Source organism: Hakea prostrata, chromosome 5 (assembly GCF_041222555.1).
Source record: "Hakea prostrata isolate BN-2017 chromosome 5, UWA_Hpros_2, whole genome shotgun sequence".
In the NCBI taxonomy this organism is placed as follows: Eukaryota; Viridiplantae; Streptophyta; class Magnoliopsida; order Proteales; family Proteaceae; genus Hakea; species Hakea prostrata.
Genome location: NC_142604.1, coordinates 1,497,641 through 1,510,988, shown reverse-complemented (window position 1 = coordinate 1,510,988; position 13,348 = coordinate 1,497,641). Strand labels below are relative to the sequence as shown.

At 42.2% G+C, this 13,348-nt stretch overlaps 1 protein-coding gene across 1 annotated transcript; it reads right to left on the bottom strand.

The window, feature by feature from the left end:
- Positions 1-11,939: 11,939 nt before the first annotated feature.
- LOC149014298 (uncharacterized) lies at positions 11,940-12,563 on the bottom strand. Its single transcript, XM_089155250.1, has 2 exons — positions 12,148-12,563; positions 11,940-11,973 (listed from the first exon to the last, which is right to left on the bottom strand). Exons 1-2 carry the CDS (start codon positions 12,561-12,563, stop codon positions 11,940-11,942), a joined length of 450 nt encoding a protein of 149 aa, XP_089011376.1.
- Positions 12,564-13,348: the final 785 nt, after the last annotated feature.

Genomic DNA, 13,348 nt, shown 5'->3' with positions numbered 1-13,348 from the left:
CTTTGATTATTTCTTGGATATTTATCGGAGTATTTGGACTCTTGTAACATGTTTATTAATTATTGCACTATTCTTGCTCTTGATTATTTGTATTTGTATTTATTATTATTGATAGACTAAAACCATGGATCCTGTGACGGTTCACATCCGCGGGTTGTCGGGCGGTTAACCGGGCCTGGGGGGGGGGGGGGGCGCCCGGGGGGGGGGGGGGGCCCCCCCCCCGAGACGAGGCCGCAGCGGAAGCGGCGCGCCCGGGCGCGGGGGGGGGGGGGGGGGCGGGCGCGGGGGGGGGGGAACAGGGGGGGTGCCGGGGCCCCCCCCCCCCCCCCCCCCCCCCCCGCGGGGCCCCGGCCCGGCCGCGCGGCGGGGGGGGGGGGGGGGGGGGGGGGGGCTGGCCCGCCGCGGGGCCGCCCCCCCCGGGGGGCTCCCTAGCGGTCTTCTTGCCCGAAGGCTTGGACGAGCCAGGAGCGCCGGGAGCCTAGACGGCGTGACCAGTTTCTGTGGCACTACCTTTCTTCACTGGCTTTCGGGCGAAAGCCTCTTTGATATTCCCAGTGGTAAGTGCCCGAAGAGCGTCGATGTCCAATTTGTTAGACACTGCGACAACAAACGAAGAAAGTCAGAAAGTGCGAAGATAAGAAAAATATACAAAATTGAAGAATATCAATGAAGAAGGGGCTCACCCGGAGAAAAGCCCCACAACTGAAGAGCAGACGGATACTTAGATAAATATCCGTGAACTGCGGCTGAATCTCCGCCAACTTGGATGATTTTTTCTAAAGCTGCTTCTTCGGCGGCGGATAACTCAATGAGATTATTGAGTTCTTTAAGATCAGACTTAGATTTCTTCACAAAAGTAGTTGGGAATGCGGCGGAACTGGGCCTGGCCAGAAGAAAAAGTGATGTCTCCACCCCTTGGTGGAGGTAGGCATAGACGCCGGCAAAATGATGTTGCCCGACCAATCCACAGCGTCGGTTGCCCGACGAAGAAGAGAGAGCCAACCCCCTTTTGATTGACTCTTAACTTCAAAGAAACGTTGAAGAAGGGGGAATGTTGGTTTGACTCCAACATTATGACAAAAACCAACAAAGTAGGAAACATTTCTCCAACTATTTGGAATAAGGTTGGACGGAGAGATTCCGTAATGAACTAGAAGGTCTTCAATAATTTTCTGAACTGGAAGGCGAAGACCTCCTAAGAAAGCATCATAATAAAGGGAGAGGGCCCCATTCAGGGGCTCTCCAACTCGACTAGAGGAAGACGGGAGCTGGAAGAGATAATTCTTTGGAATTTCACAGAAATCCCTTAGACGCTGGAGATGATTTGGGTTGAGATCTCCGGGATAGAATTCGGGACCCGAAGACTTGAGATCATAGTCAATGTGAGAAGGCGTCTTGGGTTTGTTCCTTTCTTCGAGAGCTGCCTCTTCGGAAAGCAACTCAGAAAGAATAAAAGGTGGCCAGCGATTGCGGCAATCCTGAGGACGAGAAAGGGGTGGGTGAGGCGAATAATGTCTCTGACTCACTCGGAATTTACCAGGAGATTGATTAATACTATCAACCTCCTGGTCATCCGAAGAATCCATAGAAGGACCAAGGTTGACTAAGTCCGTTCCTAAATCGGAGCATAGAGGTTCTTGGTCAAGAGGGTCGTCCCTGGCTAAGTCAGCAGTTGCTCTCACAATACGAGAGTCAGAAGAACCTGAGAAAGCATCTTCACTGGAATAATGCATGGATTGGGTTCGGGAAGACGACTCGGGACTGGAGATCTCAGCAGTCGAGACCTCCAGTCGGGAGGGGGCTCGGGCTATTTCCTTGCCTTTTCTTAAATTATCCATAATGCAGAAATGACAAAGGAAAGAAATGAAGAAAAGTTAAAGAAAACTTACTGGTTTGAAGATTGGAATAGCGAGTTGGAGAAAGCAAGCAACGCAGTCAGGGGACTTCAGAGGGAGTTTGCAAGCAAAAAATTGAAAATGAGGATTGAACCTCTATTTATAGTGAGGAGGAGGAAGATGAAGAGACACATCCAACGACTGTGAATCAAGCGAGGTGACGGTTGAGATCTGGCACATGAAAGGTCGCGATCCAACGACCAACAATGAACAGACACAACGGTTGAGATTGAGGGACTTAAGATCTCAATCAAACGGCCCTTGATTGAGTATCTCAACGGCTGAGATAACGTGACCATTGGCATATCAGGAGCTGCAATAAATGTTAATTATCACAATGGTTGGGAGTTACAAAGGCCTCGAATAATGGCTATTATTCAAGACGACGTCTTAAAGTTTCTCCAAGAAAAAAGGAATTTTTGTAAGAAGTCTGGGAGTAACATTCCATACGTTAGAGAAGTCAATCGCACAGAATGGGGGGCTCTGTTGTGGGGAGCTAAAGTCCCGAGTCTCCACCTCGGGAGAGAGAGGCACCCCCGTGGGCGGGTGCATCTCTTCCCTCTTAGAAGGTCCCGAGGGCCTCATTCGGGAGAGATATCTCCCTCTTGGGATGGCTCACCTCATCCTTGAAGAAGGTCCCGAGGGCCTCATTCGGGAGAGATACCTCCCTCTTGGGCAGGCTCATTTCTTCGTTAGAGCAGGGTCCCGAGTGCCACACTTGGGAAAAATATATATCTATATCCAACTCTAGTATTTCTCAGAAGACTCTCTTGACTAAGTCAAGAAGAGTTAGTTACGTATAAACACTCAGCATATCTATTCCGAGAATTGGGGAGGTGAGTCAGCATAACGGCACTATCAGGTGCGACAAAGAAGGAGCCGTTATTCCACTACTCCACTCACTTCTCAACTATCGATCCGGAACTTAAGGAATCTCCGCCTCCAGGTAACCTCTATATAAACCCACCTCCTACATGGAGAAAGGTACGAGAACTTTCATCTGAGTACTTACTCATTACGTTCTTGAGAACTCTCTCAAGAACCATTATTGTTGCCTAGGCTGACTTGAGCGTCGGAGGCGGTTCCCCGGCCAAAACTAGGCCGGACCGTTCTTGCTTTCTTTGTGTGTGCAGGCATCCCAGTTATTCCAACTTGGTTGGAGAGCTCTTAAGGTGGTCATCTCAATATCCGGCTCTCGAAGAAGTTCTAGACGCAACAATTATTATAGAAAATAATAGTTTGAATAGGGTGTTGGGTGTAATAAGTAGAGAAATCACGTAGTTGGGTTGAGGACCTAGGAATCCTAGTGGACTTGTGAACTAGAGTAGGAACTAGTTCAGGAGGTACAATTTTGGCTACAGGATGTATAGGATGTCCTATACTAGGTGTTGGATCTGCTAGCACATTCTTGATATTTACCTGATTGTCAATACCATTCTGGTTGTTGTCATAAAACTCTTCACCCAAAGTTGGGACATGAGCAAATTCAACATCAAGATCACTTTAATCAATAGAAGTATCATTCTCCCCCTGATTTTGATGCCTGTCAAAGAAAAACATGTGAGCTTGATCAAAGGTAACATCACGGGAAATGTAAAGACGATGAGATTAGGGTCATGCCATTTATATCCCTTTTGACAAGTGAATATCTGACAAAAACACACTTTCGAGCATGAGGATCAAGCTTACCACCATTTTGAACATAGCAAATACTCCCAAAAACTCGAAGATGTGAAATGCCAAATTTTTAACCATGAAGAATCTCCATAGGAGATTTATTCTTTAGGACTTACTAGGCAATCAATTTATTAAATAAGAGCTTGTATGAACTGCACTAGACCATTTATATCCCTTTTTGACAAGTGAATATCCAACAAAAACACACTTTCGAGCTTAAGGATCAAGTTTACCACCATCTTGAACATAGCAAATACTCCCAAAAACTCGAAGATGTGAAATGCCAAATTTTCAACCATGAAGAATCTCCATGGGAGATTTATTCTTTAGGACCTACTAGGCAATCAATTTATTAAATAAAAGCTTGTATGAACTGCACTAGACCAATAAGATATTGGTAAATGACTAGAAAATAACAAAGCTTGGGTCATCTCAAGTGGATGACGACTTTTGCATCCAGTCACTCCATTTTGTTGAGGAGTGCTGATGCAAGTAGTTTGATGAATAATTCCCAATCTATGGACCTAAAATGGATGATTAATATACTCCATCCCATTGTCTGTACGAAATGTCTTGATGCAAGATTAAATTGATTTTGAACCATATGACACCAATCATGAAAAACATCACTTCTCTTTTAGACATTAAAAAATACGACCATGTTGAGCGTGATTTATCATCAATAAAAATGACAAAAAACTTGTATCCTTCTCTAGAGTCAATAGGAGCACTTCAAACATTTGAATGAACCAGATCAAATAAATTTTTTGAAGCATGAGTAGTAGAAGAAAAGGGCAATCTATGCTGCTTGGCAAAATGACATGGTTCACAATTACTAGAATCATGAAAAAGAAATGGATCAATAGTGTGCAAAACTCTATCTGATGGGTAGCCCACCCTCATATGCTATATCTGTGAGATGTCAACACAATTTTTTCTTGCCATACAAGCATCATGAGGAAGATCTAAAATGTAAAGTCCATCTTGAAGGCGCCCTTTACCAATGGTCTTCTTGGTGACGCGATCTTGAAAAAGCACCTTTCGAGAAGAAAAAATAACGTTGCAGTTCCATTCTTTAGCATTTGCTAATGGACAATAAATTAGAGGATAAAGAAGGAACAAACAAAGCATCTGATAGATTTGAAAAAAAAAAAAAATCTGAAATTGGCCAACACTATGAGTTGGAACTTGAACTCCATTAGCAACAGTAATGGGAGGATATGAGTCATTTGGTATAGTCTTAAGAAAAGACAAAATATGTGAAGAACTACACATATCGTTTGTAGTGCCTGAATCAATAATATAATACTTTTGAGAAAAAATTGAAAGAGCATGAACATTACCATATGTTTTAGCAAGGTTTTTAGACTGAGGTGCAATATTATTGGTGCTAGTAGAAGTGGTTCCATGATTTTGTAACAACTGCTAGAACTGATGAGCAAGAGTCTCAAGAGTAGACTAAAAATCAATGGGGCTGGTTTGCATAACAACCTTAGCATCTTGGCCTTTTTCTTTACTTGGAAGTAGTTGTGGATGAAGAACCCAACACTTGTCTTTGGTATGACCATCACATGAACAATGGTCACAATGGAACCAACTACGACCTTGACCCATGCCTTTCCCTTTGATTGTTCTTCAAGTGGTCTCATTTTGCTGTTTGCCATTAGTATTAATAGCATTAGCCAAATTCTTAGTGACATTACTTTCAGAACTAGTATCAGTGTTTATGACACGACATTTAGTTTCTTCTCTATTTATTATTATTGGTAAACAACAATGAAAGATGGTAAAATGGGACTCATAAGAACTTGATGCTTTAGGTCCTCATACTCAGGTTTGATACTAGCCAACAACTGAAATATCTTATCCTGATATTCCCACTTGATATAATCGACAACATTATGAGTAGAGGGTCTATATTGGCAGAGTTCATCCACATTTTTTTTCAGATTTCCAAGGTGTTTGATAAAAGATTGATTGGATCCTTGCTTGGATCCAGCAATTTCTTGTTGTACATCTCAACCAAAGATTCCCATAGAGTCTTGGCACTCTCAAAATAAGCAAAAATTTCATAGATTTGAGGTTCCAAGGAATTAAATAACCAAGTCATGACCAAATGATCAATAGCTTGCCATTCAATAAATTTCGGATTAGGGGATTCCACAGCTTTGGTTTGACCATTAATGTGCCCAAGTTTGGATATTCTTCCAAGGGCAATAGTAACAGCATGTGACCAAGGGAAATAATTTCTCCCATTTAGTAATATGGAGGAAAGACGTTGGCTGCTTGCTTCATGGGAAACAACCTTAGTAGAATTAGAGGTAGCTTTAGTGTCTAACGCAACAATTCGCTTGGTTTCAGTCATAAGGACAAGAATAAAAAAATCTTAAAAAATAAATAAAAAAATTAAGAACTTAGCAGAGAAGAAATTAGTAGCATAATACAAGAATAAATCAGCAACAGCGAAGCTAAGGATTTTGATCCTAGACAATTCTCCAGAAAGGCGATCGAGAACACCCACGAATGCAAGATGCTATCTAGAATCATTCGTGCTCTGATGCCATGATGAAATAATAAATTAGCACACAAAAAATAGAGACAACCATTTACGAGGTTTGGTCTTCTTAAGAAACCTACGTCCTCGGATAAATCTCCCAATTCATCTTGTCTTCTTGGGAGAGAATTTTTATCTTATATAAAGAATGATACAATGAAGTTGCCATACTTAGATGGTTGATAAAATAAGAAACATTATATTGCAATATTCTTTCAATATCCCCTACTAGGAATAAAAGATCCAATACCTCCTAGAAGATTCTTCCAATAACTTCTGCTGGAAATAGAAAATCCATTCTCTCTTAGAAATAGAAGATATTATAATGGCAATAGTGTGGTGGAAAAAGAAACCATTTTTTTGTGGTAATGAAATGAATTCCACGCCCCTCCAAACTTATGCGTAATCGAATCCATAACCTCTTCTTTAAAAGGTGTTGGTCATAAGCAACTTAGCAACCCTTTGACGGTCCGATTTGAATATATTTAAATTTTAAACCACGATCCACTAGAATCAGCCAACACAAAATGTGGGTTAGGGATCTTTTCAGAAAAAAAATACTGTCAGTCCTTTGCTGCCTTGGAGGCTAAATGATCAGTCACATTATTTGGCTTGCAGAAAACATGGTAAAAATAAATTGAATGAAAGGTATCATTAGTGAACTCCCTTGAATCTTGAATGATATGTGGAATACACCAAGATAGCTGCTTGTGGTCCAGGACATTTTGTATCTTGGGGCCTCATGTCATTCATGTTCTTATGTTTTTATTCCTAGAGATATTAACAGCATGGCTGACTCTTTGCTAGGAGGGCCATGTCTAGTAGGTGGATTTTGGATCTTTGTATTTTCAAAGCAAGAGCTTCAGCTATAAGAACAATTTGGTCCTAACATCCTTCATTGAGTTTTTTTCCTTTTGTCTTTTTCCTTTTTTTGTTAACCACATACTTCTTTGGATATGTTTCTATTTGCGTAAGATGGGAGACTTGGTTCTAACGGCTCTGAGTCTTCAAGCTTTCATTGTCAACCATGAGTGATTGGAAGAGAACGTTTGTCTTATTTCATTTTCTGCAGCTTTTATCATACTAATAATGTGTTGAAGTGTCATGCGGTCATGAATCTTTTTGTTATCATCAATTTCATGGACTGGGGTCATAGGCTTAGGGGATACGAAGGGAGGTGGGAGAAGGTGTAAAGGAATGGAGATTTAAATCTGAGACCTCTTTGATTTTACTTTCTCTATATAATATGTTGTTACCATTGTGCTACATGCACATTTACAGAGATATGAATTATGATAACTTGGGGATAAGAGTAACATTCATAGACCGTAGTAGTATTATGGTATTAATTAACATCTTGAAGCATGCTTCATGAGTTGAACATCATCTTAACCCAAATTTCCATGTATTCTACCAATGGTATTTACCATTAATAGAAGCATCCACAAGGTGAAACTTTCATTATATATGGAAGTGATCTTTTTCTTTTTGGGGTAAACATATGGAAGGGATCTAGTAGCCTCACAAAGGTATCTTGTACATTTACATTTTTACAAATTTAATCAGTTATATTCATGTGTGATTTTTGATAGGACAAATAAACTGATTGGGATTCTATTTTGTAAAAACTTATGGATAAGTCAATGACTCACCTAATGGTTAACCCTCACCCTACAAAGAAAGGAAGTTCAGAGGTTCGACATCCAAAAACCAAGGAAATTGAATTAAAATAGGATGCGAAGAGCTGAAAGTTGTGCTTGAGAGTGCGGGGAAGAGCTCCCTTGATTGAAGATAATTGAGAAAAACAAATATGAGAAATCCTTCACAGATTGAGACCAAATTGCCTTGTATTTAAGGTGTGTGTTGCTGCACAATCCTGTTCGTCCCTTCAGCCGGTTAAACCTGCACAGATGAGCTCGACCGTGGAGGTTGAGTTTTCACCTCCGACGATCTAGTTAGAAATCCGACTCAGGAAGGCAAGAAAGTAATGAACAATAATAATACGAATAGTGATAATTCTATTCAGCGTACCTTTCTCTTGTGCTCCTTTACCTTTTTATAGATTTTCCACATACGAGTTCGAGTGATACTCAAACCCTAGTTTGGTTGTGATCTGACTCTTAGTCATTGTGTCCTACTCAAATACGAGTAGTTGAGTCGTAACTGAATACTATTACTTTGGTTAGAATCTTATTCGGATTCACCTTGTTATTCAGCCTTTGTACTTATTCGACTGACTTTGACTTGGTCGGTCTGATAGGATCCGTTCTAGTTGGACTAAGCTCAAACCGAACTGGTTTGATTCTGAACTGGTCGGACTGGGCTCAAACCGAACTGGTTCGATTCGGATCTGGTCGGACTGGGCTCAAACCGGACTGGTTTAAGCTGACTTGTTCTTTCCTTATCATAAGCCCCCCAATCTCTGAAATCCGAGCTTTCTCCTGTTCGGACTTTAGAGATTTAGTGATCGGGTATGTCAATGTTTTCGACCAATGTTACTTGTTGCAATCTTGATATGTGGAAGTTTGATGACTGACGTCAGTTGTCAGGGTACTGCGCCATTACGGCTTAGAATGACAGTGCACGTTCTTTGAGGAAAACTTTTTGGACATGTGGCCTTGCATTTATAACTTTGGATGAGGATGCTTTAATTTTTAAAAAAGCTGGAATTGCAACCGTTTGTCTTCTCTTTTGATTTTCAATCCTCACTTTTAGATTAGAATCTTTAAGGAAGATGTACGGTTGCCATCGTTTGGAGATTCATCAGAAGGTGGGTGTTTTTGCAGTCGTAGGATCAGAATCTTCTTGGAAGTTTTGCAGCCCCCCTGCTTTATCACTTAGATTGGAATATTTGGGGGTACATAAACCTTTCTTCTCCCTCTTTCATTTGCTTCTGCTGTTTCATTTCCGTTCTCTGTGAAAACGAAAGGAGTTGCAGTGCTTTTGAAGAGTCCTTTTAAGCTTTATCCTGGTGCTCGTTCTGCTTTTTCCTTCACGAGTAAGTTTACCTGCCTCTTCTGAATCTTTTGATGACCTGTATCATTGCATTTGTATTCAATCTCTGAGTTTTCTTTTGTATTTTCTTTTTTGTTCTTTTCTGCTTGTTTCGCCTCTGTTTAGTAATGGGTATGAAGAGGAAAGCTTCTAAGCCTTCCAGGGCCTCCTTTAGCCAACCCTCTTCGGGGAGCTCCACTGCTCGTTCTGGAGACAGTGGGGCTTCCTCTTCTGGGTACAGTGACACTGATAGTGACACTGCTGTTGACCTGACCTTGTCTCCAGGTACTCGTCCAAACCTACTTAGTGATGCTGAGTTAGCTTCATTGAGCATTCGTAGTCGGTTTAGTACGAATAGGAAGCGTTGGTTGTTTAACCTTTCCCCCTCAGCCTTAGCTCTTGAGAGAAGTCGTCCTAAAACTTCCGAACACATAGATTTCGACCCTAGTACTTCAGGTCCCAAATTCTATCCGTCTGAGCTTACAGAAGCTGATCTGACGGAGATTCGAGCTCGGTATGCTATTTCGGATAGCTTTGTACTGAGCGTTCCATCTTTTTATGATCGGGCTCACCGACCTCCTCCTGGTGAGTTTGCTGTATACGAAGATGCCTTTGTTAGTGGCTTTAGGCTTCCCGTGCACCTTGTTTTTGCTGATTTCCTTAATCGTTTTGGGATGTGTCCTGGAATGTTAGCACCCAACAGTTGGCGTAATATCATCCTGTTTTTGGGGATTCTCAAACGAGGATGAGGTCGGTGAAGTGCCGACCTTGAATTTGTTTCTTCAGCTTCTTTATGTGCAAAAAACAAGAACAAGATCGTTGGTTCTATCTTTCCAAACGATCGCTTCTCATTCCGGTTGGGAAGGGAATTTTGTGGGGAAGGGTACTCTCCCTACCAACACTAAGGGTTGGAGGTCTAGATACTTTTTTGTTCGTCCTCCCTCTTCTCCTGGTTTCCCTATCTTGTGGCCAAAGGCACCTAGGGAGGATTCAAATGCCATCCCTCCTCTTACTTGTTCCGAGCAGAAGCCCGGGATCGTATTCGGAAGATCCCAACCGCAGATCGGAATTTATTTGCTGTTAATGGGTATTGTCCGGAATATCCGAACATCCTCCGTTATTGGGGGTTTTTGACCGGTAAGACGAGTCTTTTCTCCTTTTCATCCTGCTTTCGTTTCATCTTATTATTTCCAAAGTCATCTTATTCGGAAAAAATGATGCAGTGATGCTCGGTGAGGAAGATTTTGAGGATGCTGCAGCTAGTATGTTGGAAGTGGAGGCCAAGCATCCTACTAAACCAGATAAGGCCCCAGCTACTGATCGGTCTTCCCCTTCGAAGATAAGGGCGTAATGAAGGACAAATCATCTTCCCGTGTTCGGAAAGGCAACTCATCCGATCTTCCTCCCCGACCGACTAAGAGGGTGGCTAGCAAGAGTAGTTCGGATCCTGATTCTCATCCTTCCTTGGGTGAGGATATTTCAGGTCAGGGTAATCCTGATGAGGTGAAGACCTCAGGGTCTACCAACATTCTTCGACCAGATTGGTCGTTGGACGGTAATTCATCAGTTTTTAGAGGCGATCCTCGCTCCATGTCCCATGTTGCCAACGAGTGGTTGACTGGGGCTATTCTGCCATCCGACCTTGAATACCTCCATACCTTTGGTCGTCTTCAGGCACATAGTATTACTGTGAGGTATGTGTACTTTCTTCCTGTTTTAACTGTTGTTCTCTTTCTTGTATATGTAATCTTACCCTTTTTTCCTGGTGTACAGGATGGCTTGTGCTTTGATCCAATCCTTGGGTCAAAGTATTGGCTCTGCTCGGCAAGATTACTTTTCTCTTCAAGAGTCCGAGCAATGTAACGAGAAGTTAAAAGAGGAGTTGTCAGCTTTGAAATCGAGTAACAACTCTTTGATTGCTCGGGAAGCCGAGCTGCTGAGCGAGCTTGCAGCAGTGAAAGGTACTAATGATGCATTAGTGCTCGAAAAATCTACTCTACAAACTAGCTTGGAGGAGGCTGAAGGCTCCCTGGTCGGAAAGGATGCAGAGATCAGTAGTCTGCAAGCAAAGTTGGAGAGTTCGGATAGTGAGGTTGCTCGGTTGACCAGGTTGATTGAAGAAAAGGCTCCCTGTGTCTTTGAAGATCTCTCCGACGAGCTTCGTCATGAAGTCATTAAGAGATGGATCAAGACTGCAGGATGCAGGAAGTTTATGGCGAAGGTTGCTGCCCCTGGGTATATTTATGCTCGTCGCCAAGTCTACCAGGGGATCATAGCAGCTTTTAGGGATTTGAATCTGGAGGCTTTTAAAGCTTTCATTGATCCGGGCATCTATGACGATCTGAAAGTTCCTCGTCCCCAGTGGTGTGCCGACCAACCTCGATTTCCAAAGCCCTCAAATGTTGAAGTAACCGACTTTCTGGATTCGAACTGGGATCCGATGCCCAAGGTCGGATGCTCGACCTCTTCCAAGTAAATCGAGAAGAAGACTTAGTTCGGATGACTTTTTGAATGTCTTTTTGTTGTTATACTGCTCTCTTTTTGAGGCTCAATGTAATCTTTATTTGTTTGGAATAGAAAGACATTTTTAATCTATAACAGATGTCAATTGTTACCCCTTTCTTCCGAACACCAAAGTTCAAGTCTTTGTATGTCTAAGTTGCTTCTTGTGCCTAAGTGACTTAGGACTTTTTATTTTCCGACCTTAGTAGGTCGGTGGATGAATTTCAGTTGTTTGTCAATACCCCCATGATCATCTTAGCTAAGTACTATAGCTTATGCTGTAATGATATGTAGAAATTTCAAAAACTTTATTCAAATCAAAATGTCTGAATCACCAATTGTAGTGAGTATCTAAACAATTTAAAGACGAAAACTGAAAGAAAATTCCAAAATTTGTTGAGGCTTTTATACTATTGATAGTACTTCCTCAAGTTGTTTGAATTCCAGGTCCGAGGTATAAGTTGGCCGGTCTCTGGATCGCGCAGCTTGTATGCTCCACGGGCAACTTGTTGTATTATGATGTACGGTCCTTCCCAGTTAGGAGCAAGCTTTCCTTGATTTGTAGGATCAGAGGCAGATGATTTGCGGAGGACCAGATCTCCAGGAAGATACTGTCGCATTTTTACCCTTGCATTGTAATGTGTTGCAATGCGTCTATGGTATTCCTCCAATCGATATTGTGCTTTATCTCTGATTTCCTCAATGAAGTCTATGTTGGCCCTCATCCCTTCGATGTTAGCTTCTTCGTTGAATTCTTCTTCTCCGATAGATCCGACCTTAACCTCTACGGGAATCCGTGCTTCGACTCCATAAGCTAGTCGGAATGAAGATTCTCCGGTGGTCGTCCTGGCAGTAGTTCGGTAAGACCACAGAACTTTAGGTAGCTCCTCTACCCATCTGCCTTTAGACTGGTCCAATTTTTTCTTTAATCCTTCCAACATTGATCTATTAGTCACTTCCACTTGACCATTGCTCTGTGGATATGCTACGAGAAGACCAACGGTGCTCTATGCCTTGCTCTTTCTGTAATCGCTCGAATTCAGCATTTTCGAACTGTTTACCGTGGTCAGTGACTATGATTTTTGGGATACCATACCGATACATGATATTATGCGTGACGAATTTTTTCATCTGATCGGTATTTATGGATGCCAGTGCTTCAGCTTCCACCCATTTAGTAAAGTAATCGACCGCCACCACCAAGTACTCTCTGCTTCCTGTGGCCTTTGGTAGTTTTCCTACCAAGTCTATCCCTCATCTAGCGAATGGAATCGGAGAGAGAGTTGATGTTAGAGGCATTGCGGGAGCATGAGGTATGTTGGTGTGTGCCTGGCACTTGTCACATTTGTGGACGTGAGCCTTCGAATCTTGTTGTAGTGTGGGCCAATAATATCCTTGCCTTATTACCTTATCTGCTAAGGCTCTGGCTCCTATATGACCTCCGCAATTTCCTTCATGAATTTCTTTTAGGATGACGGCTGCTTCTGGAGCCCCCACACATTGTAACAATGGTCGGGTGAGAGACTTTTTGTACAACTTTTCATTTCTGACAGTGTATCTAACTGCTCTCTGCTTTACAGTTCGAGCTTCTTTTGGATCTTCTGGTAGTAAATCACCTTCAAGATAATTGATTATTGGAGTCATCCAACCGTGCTCGGACTGAATGTGCATCTGGTCGGTCAGATTGATGCTCGGAAATTGTAGTTCTTCCATATATACAACCGGG